Raw genomic sequence first — 21,219 nt, 5'->3', positions numbered from 1 at the left:
TCTTCCCAGCTAGCAAGCTTTCGTCGGCCGATTGACGATTTCAGTCGGGTGACGTCGTCATATGTCGTGTGTCGTCGTCCGTTGTTGCGCCGATACCGTTTTGACTGTGTGTAAAACTCGGCAAATGTACGTAATAAACCCCGACATCGGCCCGACGCAATGTTGCTGTCGATAAAAATATGCAGAGTTACGGGAGATAACAAATTTATGATCATTATTTTAACATTTGTTACGTCCCCTGTTCAAGGGTCGGCCCGTCAACGGCGTGACATGACCCTGCAAATGCGAAACTGAATTATTCATATTTGTTGACTTTTTCACATAGGAAAATCATGATAATTAATTGTAAGTTTCATTTGTATATTTGCAATCAAATACAGCATGAGCTCAAACCATGAGTTTTACATTTTAAAAATACGCCATCATATATACTTGAAATACTCTCATAGCTTTCCTTACGGTAAACAAGATTGAGTGTAAACATGGCCGGCTGCTACTTTCCCGCGTGAGCGAAGTTTATTTGTTTTCTTAGTTCAAGTTAATATCGAAAGAAGAGACATTCTTGCGAATCATTGGACAGCACATTGATGATATGTTATCCGAGACGAATGTCGCCTCGGGATCTCAATCTGAGTGCTGGTCCCAGTGCCACGTGGTGGCGGTGATAGTTGACAAGTTGTGTAGCCAGTCACTCTTTGATATTTCTGATGTTGAAATAATATCACTGGTGTTTGCGCGGAGAACTGTCCAAGGACGGATGGAAACCTACAGGTGTGTTCAAGCTGTTATAACGTCAACTCGAGGACAACCGACGGATGTAGCGAGTAAGTGATTTCGCTTTTTGACTCACATGCGAAGCAAAAGTGAGTCTATGTACTCACCCGAGTCGTCCGTCCGGAAAACTTTAACGTTGGATATTTCTTGGACACTATTCAGTCTATCAGTACCAAATTTGGCAAGATGGTGTATGATGACAAGGCCCCAAAAAACATACATAGCATCTTGACCTTGCTTCAAGGTCAAGGTCGCAGGGGCCATAAATGTTGTCTAAAAAACAGCTATTTTTCACATTTTTCACATTTTCTCTGAAGTTTTTGAGATTCAATACCCCATCTTTTGATACCAGTTTGGTTTACCTTGCTTCAAGGTCAAGGTCACAGGAGCTCTTCAAAGTTGGATTGTATACATATTTTGAAGTGACCTTGACCCTGAACTATGGAAGATAACTGTTTCAAACTTAAAAATTATGTGGGGCACATGTTATGCTTTCATCATGAGACACATTTGGTCACATATGATCAAGGTCAAGGTCACTTTGACCCTTATGAAATGTGACCAAAATAAGGTAGTGAACCACTAAAAGTGACCATATCTCATGGTAGAAAGAGCCAATAAGCACCATTGTACTTCCTATGTCTTGAATTAACAGCTTTGTGTTGCACGACCTTGTATTTTGGTAGGAAAAATGTGTAAAGCAGTTCTTAGTGTATGATGTCATATTGCTAGGTTTAGTTATTTGGGTCATGTAAAGGTCAAGGTCAAACATGTGAGTCGTATGAGCTTTGCCCTTCTTGTTTTTGCTTTAATGTTAGTTTTGCTGTTATACAATTTGATTGAAAAATGAGGGTGTGACAGTGCCGCCTCAACTTTTACAAAAAGCCGGATATGACGTCATCAAAGGTATTTATCGAAAAAAACAAAAGTTCGGGGATATCAATCCCAGGAACTCTCATGTAAAATGTCATAAAGATCGGTCCAGTAGTTTGGTCTGAATCGCTCTACACGCACGCACGCACACACACACATACACACACACACACACACACACACAATACAATACAATAATCTGTATTCATCTCTAAAAGAGAAATTACACGCTTGACTGAGTGTCTGCAAAATCAATCAACTAATCAATCAATCAACCATGCATGTAGCAACATTCACATCGCATACTCACATCATATCGCCACACGCAAACACTGTACCCACACACCTACTAAAACAAGCCTAAAAATAGAAGCAATGCATTGCCTGTTATAAAAATTATATCACATTATCACATTTTAACCACATTATCGTATCACTTTGTATCCCTCGTTTCGATTCCCCCTCTATGTTAAAACATTTAGTCAAAACTTGACTAAATGTAAAAACACGTAAATCACAGATCAGTACTTACACACGTTCTCTCAGCACATCTCATCACGTACTCAAACAAGAAAAGCAAGTGAGTATATTACTCGCCCTCGTTATGTGTAATATAAACCAGAAACAAATTATTTCCACACGCACACACACACACATCCTCTCTCTTCCTCTTTTATACTGACCAGTCACTACTGCCACAAATAAAGCAGTTTTCATCTTAATGCACTTATTTGATTACACAGGTCATCACAGACTGTCACAGGCAGGATTGCATCAGTATATCACATTCACATCTACAGGTGGATACACTCGGTGCAGAACAGAAACCGAACAAGGTACCTCTTAAACGTATTTGTATGTACTATCGGACCTGTATAGGTTCTGTCGGATCGTTATTTTATAAACTCAGTGTAAAGGATGTTGTGTGTCTTTAGTAATGCTGATGGTGATGCAAACATCTTCCAGTGGTGTTTGTCAAATAGCAACAATCGTTCCTGCCATGTTAATAGTACGTACCAGTTCTGCTGTTTATCTCCCGCACCGGTTTTTATGCAAGTTGTCCTAACAACATTAAAAACTAAAATACTTTCTATTAGATTATTGTATACTGTCCGTAACATTTCCAGGATGTCGCTAAAAGCTCACACTTTTTGTACAAGTTGCAGGTATTGCTGTTTTTTGTGTGGTCCGTTTTTTGTATACTTGTACTATCATTCACTTATCACCGATCAATGTTCCCAGGTACTGGACAGCAACTTTCAACAACATCCGGTTTATCTGCCGGGGGATCAAACCTGCCACCACTCCTGTCATTAATCACAAGTTCCTTCGTTAGTACAACATTTAAAAGCAGAAAGCTTTATGTACACCACAAAGAGAGAGTTTCCACATGTATGTAAAAAGTAAATGGCAAGATAATCGTCCCTTTCACTCAGTTGGCTGACAAGTGCTTATTCGGTTGGGTTGACCTTTGCAACGCAGTTCAACTCTATGCTGTGCTTCTAATTTTGAGACATGTTCCTTTCTTCTGTCTTTGCCTTCTGCTCGTTCATAAGTTCAGTGAAATCTGTTACGTGTTTTTTTGGGTTTTTTAAGTCCACTGCACTATGCAGTAGGAAGAGTAAAAACTCGCGACTCTAAATGGCAGGTCGGTCCGGTCCATGTGTACGAGCAGAGAAAAACACTGGAACAACGTGATTTTAACGTGAGTATATTGCTTTTTGGTCTCTTTATTGTTCCCTCTCACGTGCAGTCGCCATTGTTTAATACTGGAACAAACTCAAATAGCCGGTACACCTCTATGCTCTATCACTGCTGTTGCATTTTATTGGGACACGCTGCTGTCAGGAGGTAAGTCGACGACGATCAGCTGCGTAGTGCAGCGAGAGACTATGTGAAGTCGGTCATTGAGGTCTGCAACCAGCCGATTTTCATCATCTGGAGTCTTACATTTCAGCCAGACCACCACTTTTCTCTCTGTGCCTTGCACGTCATTCCAGTGCGCTACGGTGATCTTGTTTGATGAACTCGATCTCATGTTCGCTGTCTCAGTCTTCCATGTCGCCAAGTCTTTCGTTCCGAGGCTTACACCAAGAACATCCACCAGCAAGCCTGCAGCTCGAAGACCGCGCACAAAGCCGCTAGCTGATGACGTCAAGTTCCCTGCTTGATCTTTGAACTCATCCTGTAGTTCCATGCTTCTGGTCAGAATAAATACGTCAGACATTTTGATACTGCCATCTGAAAGGGAGAGAGAACCATCATTGTGACAATTTGTGTGCAGATCGTTTTTAAAATGTAGAGATAACCTTGTAAAAAAACGTGGCTAGATGACTTCTATTTTTTGTATATGATTGATTTCAATCTTGTTATTTTGTTCTCTTCGTCAACATTGCCATCTGCACTCACCCTTGCCACCAACACGTAGACGGTTCTGCAGCATGTCGGCCACGTCTTGGCCACACTGTTCACAGTCGACTGGCCAGCGACCTGTGTGATCGGTGCCATGGTGACACAACCGAATGGAGTTCAACCCGTCTCCTGGAGATGGAACACCAATGGTACTGTAGGCGTTGACATCAGTATAAAATTTTAGTGCTGGCTCTACCTCTCTCAATACAGCAGGGGCGCAGCGAAGAGGAATGGTCAATGTTTCTTTCTGGAGTTCTGCCGGTATGTCTTGATCCCAAATGCCGGCAACCCAGAGGCAGGCGTTCGGCAGGAGTTGAATTAGTTCCTTAATTGCTCTCTCGGCACGTGGGCCATAGTCCTTCCTTCAACACAAATGCATACATGATTTAAGGGCTATCTGTGTGTTCCAAACTAGAATAGCTAGGTACATTAATTGTTATTAATTGTACACACACACACACACACACACACCCACACACACACACACACACACACACACAAACACAGTGAGAGAGAGACAGAGACAGAGACTGACAGAGTTGGTTGGTTGTTGGCTCACGTAAGTGTAGCCTATGCGATGCTAAACTTTGTCTGTGTGTGTGTGTGTGTGTGTGTGTATGTGTGTGTGTGTATGTGTGTGTGTGTGTGTGTGTGTGTGTGTTTGTGTGTGTGTGTGTGTGTGATAGAAACTTTAACATTTGACTGAACACCGAAATACTAATTTCATCTTGTTATTATCCAAGCAACATCTTCAAAGTATTGAGCAATGATCAACATTTCGTCGGCATGTGTGTAGTTAAAGTGTGTATCCATAGAAAACGGGTGGTGCGGGGTTTTTGGGGGGTCAAAAGCAGGTGACTGGTTTGTGTCGTGTGTGGTATGTAGACCAGGTCAGGGGTCAAGATCAGGTCAGGTCGCGTGAAGGATTGGGGTATAGATTCACTTTTCAGTTCTCACCTCTGCATTCGCCGATTCGGGGAAGGCGATTTCACATTGTTCGGTTTCTTAGCTCCAGAAAAATAGATACAGAAGATACCAAAGGAGATTTCCAACAGTTTGTTCTGCACAGCGTGTTTCCAGTGTCTGCGCGAGGAAGAGCTGTCGAAAGCGCAGTGTCGATCTGGCAGTCGTGTCCCCGGTAAGTACAGACAGATCCAGTGTCTCCCACTCTTACAACGTGTCACCTAAGCTGACTGATAATCCGTTTTGTTTAATTTCTTTTTATTTCAGCAGACACGGATATTAAACACAGTGCTAGGCAGTCACCTCTAGTGAAATGATTTGATCTAAAGTGCCTGTAATGTTTGGATGTCTTTGTTCTTGGTTCGGTTTATGTGAATTTCAAGACTTGCAGTAGAGTCTCAAGTTTGCTCTGCCCGTATAAAACTGTCCACCATTTATTTGAACATGCAGATATAAGGAAACGGAATGAATCTGTTCTCAAAGTCAAAATTATTACGATTTTGCCTCAGTTTCAAAACATGCCCTGTCATGGTTCTGTCTGTAAAATTTGGTACATGTACCTTGCAACAACTTCCTTAAATTTGAAAGACAGTTTTAGATCTGTATCGCGTTTCATTCCAGACTGCTCTCTTTGATTGTACTGTTCGCTGTTTACGCACTTTCATGATTCGCTAATGTCTGTAACGTTTGGTAAACTTACCTTGCAACAGCTAATTCCTTGTTTTTGTTGGCATTTTCTTTCAAGGCAGCACAACGTAAGATTAGCATCTTTTGGACAGCAGGTAGATTTCGAGTTTTGAGACAACGACAGTTGTCCAAAGAAAGCTTGCTGTGGAATTTTGTTCCACATAATGTGATTCCGTATTTTTCTGCGGTTAATGTTAATGGTTTCTTTTTTTCCTCTGTTGGTTTCTTCCTCCTGAGTTGATCGTTATCATTCAAACAAGACTATCAGAGAGTACATCAGTTGCTCCTCAAAATGGACTGTGAATAGTGTGTTGACTGTGTTGACCGTCAGAATTATTTTAAGAACCAGGCTGCTGCAGTCAGTTGACATGGTTCGCATAATTATTGTAGGGTTCCCATGCTGCTTAGGTAAAGTGGCTTGTATAACCCGACTATTCAGTATCAAAACACTGTTTATATTTGTGTAGGTTGTATTCATCACAACTAATCGCATGTTGTCTTTTGTTTCAGAAAGGAGGATAAGCTACAAGATCGACGCTATGTCAGATATGCCTCGGCCACATGACGACTTCCGAATTTAGATACACTCGGCATGGTGACAAGTCTTGATGAAAAGTATAAGACTGGGGACAGCAGTGGAAAAAGTGGCCACATGGCAGGTACCTATTGCTTAGTGTCTGCAGTGCAAAATACAGATACACTGATGGTAGATTTGCAAATGAACGCAGTACCCGCAGATCTACTGCTGATTTAAGACGGGCAAGCTACAATCCAGGGCAGAGAACACTGCAGCGTTGTAATCCAACTCTTCATTTGTTTCAGGAAAGGACGTCCTTACAAATTAATATGACAACTCTCTAGAAGTTATGCTACCACAGGAACATCCCGAAAATAGTCTTCTGTCCGCCCAGCCGACCTTCCCCTTGAGCCTGCTTGTGACCTCGATTCCGGTTATTCCCCTTTTGGTGGGACATTTTCTGGGGGCATACTTCGTCCCTTTTAGTAGTGGGACTGCACGAAATCATGTGTTCTTCAGGTGACTGGCAAAGTGTACTGTGTGTATGGAGAATGAAAAGTTGACTTGAAGTACACACAGAGATCGAGTCACTTTGCACCCGATTCTAAAGCCGAATACAAAATAAATCCTGTGTAGACTGTGGATCAAGTGGTCGTCCCGAAGCTATCAGCTTGACCCTGCTTTGTGACCTTTGTGAATGTCTTGTAGGCCTTCGTAGAATGCCGGTCAAAGTCATTCTTCCGCTCTATGAGAAAGCCGAAGATGTCAAAAAGTCCAATCTTTGGCGCATGAACAAAACTGTTTGCAAAAGTCAATGAGAAAGGATCCTCAACGGGAAAACCGATTGCCTTCAACTTGCCCCGCACCTCACCTTGCACACACACACGTTCTGGTTATTGGGGTCGGTGGGCACTTGCAGTTGTTCCGCACACTTTGCCAACTGGATCAAGCTGTTCTTCGTGTATCCAGTTATCGTAATTCCTCTCTCTTGAAGATACTTTTTTAAATCTAGCTACGTCAAAAGTAGCAAAGTTTGTAGCACAAATTCCTTCTGTCGCATCACTTGTCGCCATGTTTGATGCCCCCGCAAGGGGCACGGTACTCTGTAAGCACCCAAAACCTCAAAGAGAGATAACTGGCGGAAACCTTCCTATTGAGTGGGACAGGATTAAAAAGCTTCCTGGGGCTGCAGTGAGGAAGTACACGGTTTTTCTGTCATTGACCTTAATAGCTTTCACACACCCAGTATATGAGAGATAATGATCTTCTTGGTGACCGTTCATGCCCAAGCAGGCGGAGCTGGTTGCCAGCAGAACAACGTGTCACTGGACAATATAAATCAATCAATCAATGAGGCTTATATCGCGCATATTCCGTGGGTACAGTTCTAGGCGCTCTGCAGTGATGCCGTGTGAGATGAAATATTATACGGCCAGTAGATTGCAGCCATGTCGGCGCATATTTACCTTTCACTGCCTTATTCCAAGTCACACGGGTATGGTAGACAATTATTAACTGTGCCTAAGCAATTTTGCCAGGAAAGACCCTTTTGTCAATCGTGGGATCTTTAACGTGCACACCCAATGTAGTATACACGGGGGATGGTTCGGACACCGAAGAGAGTCTGCACACAAAGTTGACTCTGTGAAATAAATTTCCGCCGAACCTGGGATCGAACTCGCGCTGACAGCGGCCAACTGAATAGAAATCCAGCGCGCTACCAACTGAGCTATATCCCCGCCCCATATCATAGACTTCGGAGTGCGAGGGCCCGGGAAAATAACCTCATGTGAACCTGTCTGAGTGTGACCATCGTGACGCCCATATCTTTAACTCTTAGTCGTATAGTATGACAATTCCAAGAATATATTATCTTGATACGCAAGCTCTGGGGTAGGTTAATGATTGTAGATAAGCTTTGCCATGATAATTATGCTGACGCAGTTTAAAAGTGTGTGTGTGTCACAGTGTGTGTGTGTGTGTATGTGTGTGTGTGTGTGTGTGTGTGTGTGTCTGTGTGTGTGTGTGTGTGTGAGGATTGCACAAGATCTCCTTCAAGGACAACTACACCAACAACAAATACACAGTCATTTTTATCTGTTTGCCTTCTTTTGAAAATTATACATGGAGTAGATATGATGCGTTCGTTTTAACTGTGTGTGTGTGTGTGTGTGTGTGTGTGTGTGTGTGTGTGTGTGTGTGTGTGTGTATGTGTGTGTGTGTGTGTGTGTATGTGTGTGTGTGTGTGTGTGTGTGTCATAAGCAGTTTCAGTTGCAAGCTTTTCTTATTTGACTGTATTATGTCTTAGGAAGAATTACGTCGTTAAATGTAAATAAGGTTCATTGTTGTCATTTGTTTACAAAGACAGGTACTAGCTACTGAGCAGCATCAGTCAATATTAGTTTATGGTATTCAATTGTTGTTTTTAAGGCCGACAGATTGACTTCATGTTTTGATATTGCTTAAAAAGACTTGTTTCTTACTCTGCTGGCTATCCCTATTTTTCAACCTCGTAGCCCCGGAAAGTCATAAATAGACCACAGCTTTAATGAAGAACAACCATTGTACAAAACAATGTTGGCCAAATTTATAATTATTTGCTTGACGTCACTATTACTGCTGATGTTGTTCTATTAGCATGTATGCGTACGCGTTTGTCAAATATAAAGAACCTCCAACAGAATCTTTACTACCAAAAACAAGAGTTATTTCCGTTTTAAGAACTATACCCCCGTTCCAAAAAAGACAAACCATTTACTCACCCAACACCATTCAGTGTCACAATTACCCATTACAACTGCCACTTCAAAAACCTAAATCATTCAAACCAGAAGCATATCATAATAGAAGCAGCTAATAATGCTGCGTCGCCCAAAACAAATAACGGTTTTGTGTGTGACGAAAACAATAACAGGATCGGAGTGCTATGTAAATTATGGGCAGTTCTTCCAAACCCATTTAAAAAATATGACACTACCACCATGTTTCCGCATATTGAGCCAGATGTTTTTGTTTTGGCAAATCGACGTTGCAGTTCTGGAGCAAATGATCAAAGTTTCTTTGCGAATTTGCGTTTAAACGTGTTTTTTTCATAATATAACAATGCACAGCTCGAAAACATGGCCAAGAACAAATCTATGGTACTTCGAAGAAAGAAGAATAACCACATTCTTGTCCTATACGACTTGCAATTTACCGTGTGCGCTGTAAATTCTCCCAACCTTCAAAGCAGACGAAAAGCAGACATCTTCATTTTTTTCCAAGGGAGAAATCTTTGGTCATAAAGTCTTGCAAGACCCAAACATACTTCTGCACACTTTCTTTTCTGTTCATATTCAGTTGCTTCGCAAAAATAAAATGTCATTGGTTTTCTCAACTTGTCAAGTCAGTCAAAACGACAGAACTGGGAAATGACACTGATTGAAATACGAAAGATCTTCGATGACGAAAGTATAAATTACGTCATGTGGTCACACCTATCTAAGAATAAGAATAAGAATACTTTATTATCTCATAGAGAAATTCAGGCGTGGTACATAACAATAATACAAACAAGGCATTGATTTTACATAAGACATATAGCACTATATAACAGGGCAGGTTATCAAAACACCTCTTACATACCTCTCTGTATCTCGAGAACTAAGCGTCGGTCAGAACCAGCGCCCTTCCATTATAAGTACTATTACCAGCAGTCGACACGCGAGGATACATATTACCTTTGACCTTTCCTTGGAAATATCCATTACTAAAAATTGTGGGAAATTGTGGGAAACCTGTTCAATAGCACTCATGCACTATAGTCGATTTTCAATACATGACTTAAAATCTATGGGATAAATCAACAAGTCGCGTATGGCGAAAATACAATATTTAGTCAAGTAGCTGTCGAACTCACAGAATGAAACTGAACGCAACGCAACGCAGCAAGACCGTATACTCGTAGCATCGTCACTCCACCGCCCGTGGCAAAGGCAGTGCCCGTGGAATTGACAAGAAGAGCGGGGTATTCGTTGCGCTGAGAAGGATAGCACGCTTTTCTGTACCTCTCTTCGTTTTAACTTTCTGAGCGTGTTTTTAATCCAAACATATCATATCTATATATTTTTGGAATCAGGAACCGACAAGGAATAAGATGAAAGTGTTTTTAAATTGATTTCGAAAAAAAAAATTTGATAATAATTTTTATATATTTAATTTTCAGAGCTTGTTTTTAATCCAAATATAACATATTTATATGTTTTTGGAATCAGCAAATGATGGAAAATAAGATAAACGTAAATTTGGATCATTTTGTTAATTTTTATTTTTTTTTACAATTTTCAGATTTTTAATGACCAAAGTCGATAATTAATTTGTAAGCCACCAAGCTGAAATGCAATACCGAAGTCCGGGCTTCGTCGAAAATTACTTGACCAAAATTTCAACCAATTTGGTTGAAAAATGAGGGCGTGACAGTGCCGTCTCAACTTTCACGAAAAACCGGATATGACGTCATCAAAGACATTATTTTATGAAAAAAATGAAAAAAACGTTCGGGGATTTCATACCCAGGAACTCTCATGTCAAATTTCATAAAGATCGGTCCAGTAGTTTAGTCTGAATCGCTCTACACACACACACAGACAGACAGACAGACAGACAGACACACACACACACACGCACATACACCACGACCCTCGTCTCGATTCCCCCCTCTACGTTAAAACATTTAGTCAAAACTTGACTAAATGTAACAAGTCGCGTAAGGCGAAAATACAACATTTAGTCAAGTAGCTGTACATGTCGAACTCACAGAATGAAACTGAACGCAATGCAACGCAGCAAGACCGTATACTCGTAGCATCGTCAGTCCACCGCTCACACACACGCACGCACGCACGCACATACACCACGACCCTCGTTTCGATTCCCCCTCGATGTTAAAATATTTAGTCAAAACTTGACTAAATATAAAAAGAAAAAAATACAGGTATATAGAGTTAAAAAAAAAGCAAGAAAAAGTTGAAAACCGTTTGGTATGAAGCAAATGAAAACAATACAAGAATTACGAGTTCAGAAAAAAAAATTGCCTTCGAAGCGAATCGAACCCAGGACCACAAAAGTAAGGACTAGCGCACCGTCAATCGGGGACTCTACCAATTGAGCTATTTTTGTAGCCAAGGGAGATTTTAACTTAAAATATCACACTGGAGTTCTCGAGCGTGGCGACGACTCAGTGACTCGAGTTTCGGAGTCTCTCCGTTCGTATTTGTGTACTGTTCTCCATGTCTCATTGTTCGGGGCTAGTTCAGTAACTGACCCTACGCTCACTGTCACTTCGTATAAGTTTGGCAAGCAATATTAAGTAGCGATAATTTCAAGCGAGACCGATATTATTGATACGAAATGCATTGACCAATCGCCGAAAGGCGCATGAAAGGATATCGCAAAATCCTCTATTCTCGATGATCACTAAGGAGTTAGTTCGGGAGAACGACGATCTATGGACGGTTTATCATATAAATGGAAGCAAGTGGTTAAAAACGGACGTCGATAGAGCCAATGAACAATGTTATCTACTTGTGCTTAAACCTAATACATGAAATGCTAAACTAAAAATAAAATTAAAAAATACTTGAATTAGGTTGGTACATTCCTGATTAAGTTTTTTCGTCCACGGAGGACATAGTCTAGTTGGAAACAATTTCGTGAGTGCTCACATAACTTGAGTTGCGAGAAAGAGTGAAAAACAAATTAAACCTACAGCCAGGTTGGTGACATAATTTTAGTCATGCATATTGCTTAAAACAAAAATCAATACAAATATAGTTATTTATTTGCCTCAGGCCATTGAACTTATTTTATTTAGCTGTGTGTCCTTTGCTCGTTATATTAACTGACCACAATTTAAAGAAAAGCAAGAGTGCAAAGTCTTCAGAAAATGGATTTAAAATGCTATCAAGTGACGACTGACAGGTAGCTCTATACTACCCGTCATAAAAAAGTAGGCAGATGCGTTTGAGGGCAGATCTTTCCGATGAGGCTGTTGATTGTAAAACTAACTATATGACAGAAAATGCCATTCATTCCCCTACCTTATCAAACACACAAATTGACCTCACATGAAGTAGTGTCTATGCAGGGGAACCTACAACACAGACACCCCTGAAAATTAAATTCGCAAAATCAAAGTGTCTGCGTTAAAATCTATACAACATCCGAACAACTGAAACGAAACATGTTCTGTATGTCATAAGACAGAACAATCACATCTGAATCCAAAACAGTCAGTTTGTGTTCACATATCTTGTCTAACGTGAAATCTATAGCATACTGAGCGGTGTAGGTGTCAATCCTGTCAGAAGGCATACAAGAATGTTTTTGAAGCTATTTTAGCGGGTAATGAGACAAAACACGGTACATTTCAGTAACACCTGAACGCATTGCTTTCAAACTTTAAGCGATTTGTGCAACTGACCTATCGTAAAGTACACACGGAATCTTAAGTCGTTTGTGATATTGGTTCTGCTGTTATGCGATATGCCATAAAGTAGTCCTTGTCCGAGAGGACAGAAAAATTCAAAAATTAGCAGACATTAAGAAAACTGAAAGCTTCAAATTACACTTAAATTTATTACATGTTCAACTATTGCTGTTTACAGCGCATTTGTTTAAACGCGCACACAATTTCTTGGAATAGGCTCTTTCAAGACCCATGATCAGTTAAGCGTGTCAGCGGTGAGCTTTGCTAGGCTGACATTTTTGCTCAGCGCTCTGAATCAGTCAACTTCTTACAGATTACTTTCGCGTTGAAATCCTCACACCACCCATGTCTGATCAAATATGTACATGAAGTTTAAACATGTGGCGCATCTGTTATTTGTCTTAAAGATAACAACAAATTATTTCTTGTCAATGAATCAGCAAAGACATATCATCAATTTAAGAATTATTTCTGGCATGTCAAATAACAGCGGAACTAATGTCTAAAATGACTGAACATTGTGTATGTAATTTGCAACATGTGTTAGCAAAACTCACCGAAAGTTTGAAGGCAATGCGTTGAGGAGTTAGTGAAATGTACCGTTTTTTGTCTCAATTTTTACCCAATAAATCGCCCACAAAAACTGCTTTTTACGGCTTCTCAGAGGAATGACACATACACCATTCAGCATGCCATAATGTCATTGTTAGACCAGATATATGAACAAAATGACTGTTTTGGATGCATAATATATTTCTGCTGACATGCAGAACATGTTTTGTTTTAGCAGTTCGGAATTTTTTTCAACCTTGATTTTGAGAATTTGATTTTGGGGGGTGTCTGTGTGGTAGGTCGCACTGTATAGACACTACGTAATGAAAACTCAATCTGTTTTCTGAATAAACTAGGGGAATGAATGGCCTTTTCAGTCATTCAATTGGTTTTACAATCAACAGCCTCATTAGGAAGATCTGACCTTAAACACATCTGCCTAATTTTTGGAAGGATGTTTAAAAGTTGATAACCATCGTTTGAAACCGAAACTTGTAATACAATATTTTAACCTTGTGTGCTCTTTAATGACAACTAAAGACAAGTTTAATAGTGTTTGCGCCCGCACACTTCCATAAGAGAGAGAGAGAGAGAGAGAGAGAGAGAGAGAGAGAGAGAGAGAGAGAGAGAGAGAGAGAAAGAGAGAGAGGGGGGGGGGGTGAGACAGACAGACAGACAGAGACAGAGCAAAATCCAAACCTTTTGTTAAAATCGCCCTCATCGACGATGACATGCACTTTTCCATCCTGTGCAGAGTTGGAAACGTTGGTGACAACTTTCGTCACATCTTCGTCATTTTGCAAGAAGTTACAATCATGGATACAGATCGTGGGCGGTGCAATGTGGCGCGCACAAAGGGTCTCCTCCAGCTGGTCCTTGATGATGTTGCAAATGGTCCGAGTACCAGGATGTGTGCTGATGATGTGCACGGGATGACCTTGGTGAATCCATCTTAACCCCTGAAGCACCAGCATCAGAGTTTTCCCTGTGGATTCAGGCAGTCAAGATGTTAAACATGGAGAGGCTTAGAGATGCAGGCGAGAAGGTTAACATCACAATGCTTATGTATATTATGCTTCCCTTCAAATTCCTAGACAAAAGTACTCCAGCATGCCAAGCCGGAGGACGTTGACGATCTCCTTGGATCCATCTCCAGTTGTTTGACTGACATCAAGAACTGGATGACTGAGAACAAGCTGAAGCTGAACAGTGAGAAGACGGAGGCCCTTCTCGTTGGAACACGACAGAAGATTGCTTCCCTCACTGTGACCGACCTCCAGCTGGATGACGCAACTGTTCCATTCTCCCCTGCTGTCAAGAGCCTTGGCGTCTTTCTTGACTCCACTCTCTCCATGCAGACACACATCTCCTTCATCATCAAGACCTGCTTTTTCCATCTACGACGCATCGCCTCCATCCGTCGCTACCTCACCCACGACGCCTGTGTCAAGCTGGTTGTCTCCCTCATCTTCAGTCGTCTGGACTACTGCAACTCCCTTCATGGCCTACAACGAGTCCAGAACGCTGCTGCCAGGCTGACGTTGAGGAAGACGAAGCGAGACCACATCACCCCCCTACATCGCTCCTTGCACTGGCTCCCTGTCAACACCCGAATCTCCTACAAACTGTCCACTCTGGTCTACAAGTGTCTCAACGACTCTGCTCCCGAGTACCTTCAATCCTCCCTGGACCTGTACACCCAGCCCTCCGACCGTCCCCTTCGTTCTGCTGCTGACCCTCTCCGCCTCCACATCCCTCGCTCGAAACTCGCATCTGCTGGTCAGCGTGCATTTCCCTCCGCGGGCCCCTTTGTCTGGAACTCCCTGCCGCTTGAGCTTCGCCAGAGCCCCTCTCTTGACGCGTTCAAGAGTAGGTTGAAGACTCAGTTCTTCCCGTAGCTGGCTGCGACTTTCATGCTCGACGTGATGTGTTGTGCCCCAAAAGACATTCTTGTGCTGTGCTCTGTGAGAGGTGTTTTCTTTGTGCTTAATATTATTTTGTTTGGACCTAGCTATTGATGTGTACATTGTTGTTGAACAGTTGTTTGTTGTATGTTTACCAGGGTTTGCTAGTGTGTGATAGGGTTCGTGTCCGTCTGAAGATGTTAGTTTCTTTGTTAGTCCTGTGTTGACAACTCTTCGACAAGCGCTTAGAACTGTACCCACGGAATACGCGCTATATAAGCTTCATATTGATTGATTGATTGATTGAAAATAAATGTGCTTTGTGTTTTTTACATCTAGTCAATATTTGATAAATATAATTATTATGTGTGTGTGTGCGTGTGTGTGTGTTGGGGGGGGGGGGGGGTCGCGACTGACATTCTGAGGGTATGCATGCCCTCTCAGCAAAACTGGCATACACACCGACATTTCGATACGCGTGTATACTGACGAAACCACATGCATCAAACACGCTTTCAGAGACGTATGTATTCACAGGACAATAGACCTTTTCGGTATCTGAGCAGCTCTCGCGAGACACGCTCTTTGTTATGCTTTGAACATCGCGAGAACTTCGAACCTTTGCTTGTGCAGCTCGCACGAGATCGCTGTACCGCATGCTTTGCTATGCTCTGAAGTTTGCGAGAGATTACGAGAGCTTGGAATACCGATAGGGTGTCTATTACAAAGAAAACAGAAACGGATTTGAAGAAAATAATGTGAGATTATAACGTTTCTGAGCAAGCTGATAAGTTCATCTTACGTTACCGCAATCATAAGTTCCAGTGTGAACGATATGCAGTTCCTGACCTAGAAAACGTGGCTGTGTTCAGTAATGTCTTACTTGTTTCTGCATATTGCCACAACATGCCGAGCAGCCAATGTAAGACACTTACAACTTGTTTCTAAGACACTACTATATAATATATTGTATCTCACTGAAAACTATATTTCATGACAGCTTCATGCCTCTTAACCTTCACAGTAGGCAGATCGTAAAACATCCAGCTGAATCTACCTTACACATTTCTCCATCCAAGGCATTCAATGGGCGGTTCTGGTGAGGTTATGCCCCTTCTTTCTTTCGGCTGGTAACAGGCGGAACCTCGCGGCAAGATCACACGAGACAGGGAAAAAAACGTGCATTGGTCCCAAATAGCTTGTCGCTTTGGTAACAGTTCGTGTGTAAGTCGTGCATTTGATACGGTAAAAAGACAATGGTAACAGGCGGAACCTCGCGGCAAGACGCGGAAAATGTAGGTAGCCCTTTGTGTGTGTGTGTGTGTGTGTGTGTGTGTGTGTGTGTGTGTGTGTGTGTGTGTGTGTGTGTGTGTGTGTGTGTGTGTGTGTGTGTACACTCTTCAAAAAAAGTTAAGGATCACTTTTTTACAAGCACGCCACACAAAACAGACAAGACCGAATTCTTTCATTTAAAAAAAAAATTATATAATTGAACAACCAAGGAGTAATGACAAACAAAGCAAAGATCGAACGCGGCAGCGACAATTTAGCTAGAGTGTGTCAAACGTGACAACACTTAAAAATGGAATTCATAACAATGTGAATCAGTGTCAATAACGCGTGTGCCCTCCGTTGTGTGCCAGGCATTCAACACATCGTTGGCGCATGGAGTGGATCAGGTTGCATATGAATGCTCTGGGAACTCCATTCCACTCCTGCTGGAGCCATTGCAGCAGTTGACCCAGATTGGCAGGAGGAGGGTGATGTTGCTGTACCCGACGACAAAGCTCGTCCCACATGTGCTCAATGGGGTTCAGGTCCGGGCTGTTGGCTGGTCACAGCATCCTGTTGACGCTGGCCTGCTGGATGAAGGTGTTTACAGCTGCAGAGCGATGGGGAGGTGCGTTGTCATCCTGAAGAATCGCACGAGGGCCGATCGCTTGGAGGGCTGGAACGACCAGGGGTTGCAGGATCTCATTCTGGTAGCGGACACCGGTCAAGTTGCCCACTACATGGTACAGAGGTGTCCTTAGACGTGTGCTGATCCCTCCCCAGACCATCACAGAGCCTCCGCCAAAACGCTGTCGTTCCAGAACAGCGCCTTCTGCGAAGCGCTCTCCGCGACGCCTTCACACTCGGATGCGACCATCAGCAAGTTCCAAGCAAAAGCGGGACTCATCTGTAAAGAACACCTGAGCCCACTGCTGACGTTGCCACCTCACATATTGAGTGCACCAGGCTCGGCGAGCTGCTCGGTGATTAGCAGTCAGGGTTGTTCCTCGGACTGGACGCCTTGCACGCAAGCCAAAGTTGTGTAAGCGGTTTCGGATCGTCTGACCACTAACAACAGTGTTGGTGGTAGCTTGTAGGCGTTGCCTAATGTTGTTTGCCGTAGCCATTCTTTGTTGCATGGCCTGCCTCTGAATGAAGCGATCCTCTCTTTGTGTGGTGACTCTGGGCCGACCAGAACGTTGTCGCTCCTGCACTCCTCCAGTTGCGTGGAATCTCTCTTTTAGTCTGATGATGACAGAGGGAGCCACTGCAAGCCTCTGGGCCACTTGCCTGGCAGCAACACCGTCTTGTAGCCATCCTATTGCCCTTCCTCTATCCAAATCGCTCAGTTTCCTTCGTGGGGGCATGTTGCTACTGTGCATAATTGTGTCAGCGTGTCAACCTTTAAACACAAGCTGATGAGCGATGCTCATAGCCAGGACCCTGTTGTAGCACGTGCATCACAGCATTTTGCCCTCGCATGCGTCCCGCAAATTTCATGGGGCTATAAAAAACACCCTTTTTCTTCCAAAATGCAGAAGCTTTTGAGAAGTCTCACAAAGGGAAATAACTCTGCCTGCCAAACAAAATTCAAGGTCAAGACTCATTGTTCATTTGTTAATTCAAACACATTAATCTTTTAATTATTATGTCGATGTTTAATTTTTTGGCAATTTTTTATAATTAGATCCGTTTTTTCAACCGATCCTTAACTTTTTTGAAGAGTGTATTTTTGAAATCATATCACACACACACACACACACACACACACACACACACACACACACACATACCACACAAAACACACACACGCACGACCTCACTTGTGAAGTGAACGATATTGCTATGTCATGGGTGACCTTTCTCACGTATGCAGGATAAATAAGAACAAGAACGCTGACGCGTGATTAATCATTCAGTCAATCACAGAAGCTAGACACACATACAGCGAAGCGATGACAGTCGAATGCACTGATATGATCACCAGCACCAACACCCACATACCTGTCCCTGGAGGTCCTGTGATGTAGACATGGGGTGGGTTCCTGTTCATCAGATCCAGTTGTTGTATAGTCAGAATCATACGCGCAAACCTATACCCTAGTTCTGCCACTGCCTGACCCTCCGTCCTCACCTCCAGCCACCGTTGGGGGATGTTGCAGTGAACCTCCACTGTTGTGGCCGGGCCGACAAACCTGTCATCCGAAGTGAATTTACAATGTACAGTCTCAGCATGCATTCATTTCTACTCAGACTAATAGATTTATCAACAGCCTCGTACACAGAGAAAAAAAATGTTGGACTGCTTTGTGCGTCTTTGTTTGCTTGTTGGTGTTCATCTTAATGAGGTGATGGACGACAACACAACGAAGACTGTGGTGATAACATAATGAACAGGTCATAACTTGAATCGTGAGCAGCTACTAGCTGAAGCACAAGCTGTCATCTTCCACCCCAGTCGACGATGAGGTTGCAAAGCAGTAAACAATGAGTCTTTGGTAGCTAGTCACCACTGATCGTTGCATCGACTGTTACAACACAGTTATCGATGCAAGTGTTGCTTAAAAGGTTTGTCTGAGCTTTAATCAGACTTCAAAGGACCACTAACATAAACCACAATGGCTGTTACTAAGATGACCTGGTCACGTTTGTGTTGGTGGCGGTGAGAAGGTAGACACGCAAGACGATTGTTAGACCAGAATTTGTACTTATCCCATGACCTGCTTCTTTGTCTCTGTTACCTGCGCTGCGTACTCCCTGGTTACCGGCGTGTACTTCATGGTTACCGAAGCTAGTTTTCGTTGTTTTCCAAATGTTGTTGCAAAAATAATATACATTCATCTGCAAACACGACTCGTCACCTTTTTAAACATATTGATTAGAAACACCTGAATTATTTTCTAAATATTAGTGGCGAAATGTTATTCAAACGATTATGTACACTCGCTCAACTAGGACAACAATGTCAGACTACGTTTTACCAAACCATTACAAAATAAAACTAAACAAGAAGGGCAAAGCCCATACGACTCACATGCTTGACCTTGACCTTTACATGACCTTGACCTTCAGCTAAACCTAGCAATGACATCATACACTAAGAACTGCTTTACACATTTTTCCTACCAAAATACATGTGACATTGACCCAAGGTCAAGGTCATCCAAGGTCATGCAACACAAAGCTGTTAATTCAAGACATAGGAAGTACAATGGTGCTTATTGGCTCTTTCTACCATGAGATATGGTCACTTTTAGTGGTTCACTACCTTATTTTGGTCACATTTAATAAGGGTCAAAGTGACCTTGACCTTGATCATATGTGACCAAATGTGTCTCATGATGAAAGCATAACATGTGCCCCACATAATTTTTAAGTTTGAAACAGTTATCTTCCATAGTTCAGGGTCAAGGTCACTTCAAAATATGTATACAATCCAACTTTGAAGAGCTCCTGTGACCTTGACCTTGAAGCAAGGTAAACCAAACTGGTATCAAAAGATGGGGCTTACTTTGACCTATATATCACATATAGGTAAGGTATTGAATCTCAAAAACTTCAGAGAAAATGTGAAAAATGTGAAAAATAGCTGTTTTTTAGGCAACATTTATGGCCCCTGCGACCTTGACCTTGAAGCAAGGTCAAGATGCTATGTATGTTTTTTGAGGCCTTGTCATCATACACCATCTTGCCAAATTTGGTATTGATAGACTGAATAGTGTCCAAGAAATATCCAACGTTAAAGTTTTCCGGACGGCCGGCCGGCCGGCCGGCCGGACGGACGGACGGACGGACGGACAGACGACTCGGGTGAGTACATAGACTCACTTTTGCTTCGCATGTGAGTCAAAAACTGAATATTTTTGTTGGAAGAAAAAAAATTCAAGGGGGAAAACTGTGGTTGTCGAAACCCCTGTCCGGGGTCAGGCTATCTTCAATTAGGTGGCGGGGCGACCATCCCCAACCCGGCGGGTCCCCAGGCGGCGGATAGGGGGCGTCCCTTAGATATAAGGGATTGCAGCGATATAAGTCGGGCTTGCCCGGACGAATAAGCTGTCCTGGACCAACTGGCGGTGTTCCTATCAGAGCGGGTTGGTTAACAGGTGGCACTGTTGAACAGTAAATACCCTATGTGCTCATACGGGTTCATCACGCGGGTAAGAGGCGTGTTAAAACCTCTGCTACCTGTGCTCCCAGGTAAGGACCCTGACCAGGAGCTAAGGGTGGGGTAACCCCGACAGAAACCTCTGGTGCTGAAGTCGGCGGTACTGAGCGAGACCGCGCACTTTAACGGATCGCAGTACCACGCACACCACCGCCATGAATACACGCAGAGACCAAACCAATCGAAATGGTGCTCGCCCTGTGAGGACCCCCCAGGCAGGTGCAGCGCCGGGCTCCGTGCCTCAAAGGAGCCCACCCTCAGCTACTGGAGGTCCCTTCGTCTTGTCCTGTGGAGCCAGGGGACAAGCAAGGATAGCGACTGGCCGAAAACCAAGCAAGGTCAAGGAGACCCCTGACATCAACATCATGCAATGGAATGCAGAAGGGGTCAGCAACAAGAAGGAAGAACTCGAACACTTTCTCCATAAGAACAGTATCAACATCTGCTGCTTACAGGAAACACACCTGCAAGAGGGGAAGCCGTTCAAGATCAGAGGCTACCAGGTGTTTCCAAATGGACGGAAAGGGAGAGCAAAGGGAGGAGTGATGACACTGGTGAGAAACAACATCAACGCCACTTAAGTCAAGAAACTTACAGGCGAAGCTGAGTACATAGAGGTCAAGGTCATCATCC

At 42.8% G+C, this 21,219-nt stretch overlaps 1 protein-coding gene across 1 annotated transcript; it reads right to left on the bottom strand.

The window, feature by feature from the left end:
• Positions 1 to 1,832: 1,832 nt before the first annotated feature.
• LOC138956318 (uncharacterized) lies at positions 1,833 to 20,743 on the bottom strand. Its single transcript, XM_070327709.1, has 5 exons — positions 20,667 to 20,743; positions 18,426 to 18,616; positions 13,945 to 14,230; positions 4,057 to 4,421; positions 1,833 to 3,888 (listed from the first exon to the last, which is right to left on the bottom strand). The coding sequence occupies exons 1-5, from the start codon at positions 20,741 to 20,743 to the stop codon at positions 3,473 to 3,475; spliced, it is 1,335 nt and encodes a 444-aa protein (XP_070183810.1). The 3' UTR covers positions 1,833 to 3,472.
• Between the last annotated feature and the right edge of the window lie 476 nt (positions 20,744 to 21,219).

This window comes from Littorina saxatilis, unplaced genomic scaffold (genome assembly GCF_037325665.1).
Source record: "Littorina saxatilis isolate snail1 unplaced genomic scaffold, US_GU_Lsax_2.0 scaffold_450, whole genome shotgun sequence".
In the NCBI taxonomy this organism is placed as follows: domain Eukaryota; kingdom Metazoa; phylum Mollusca; class Gastropoda; order Littorinimorpha; family Littorinidae; genus Littorina; species Littorina saxatilis.
The sequence above is the reverse complement of the archived record's forward strand: the minus strand, read 5'-3'. Positions and strand labels throughout refer to the sequence as shown.

Excerpts from the sequence above, each read along its gene's own strand:
- LOC138956318 (XM_070327709.1), bottom strand. The coding sequence starts at position 20,743 with ATGGCGGTGGTGTGCGTGGTACTGCGATCCGTTAAAGTGCGCGGTCTC. Across the intron at positions 4,422-13,944 it reads GAGGGCGATTTTAACAAAAG|GAAGGACTATGGCCCACGTG; the intron begins GTTTGGATTTTG and ends TTTGTGTTGAAG. Across the intron at positions 3,889-4,056 it reads TCTACGTGTTGGTGGCAAGG|ATGGCAGTATCAAAATGTCT; the intron begins GTGAGTGCAGAT and ends TCTCCCTTTCAG.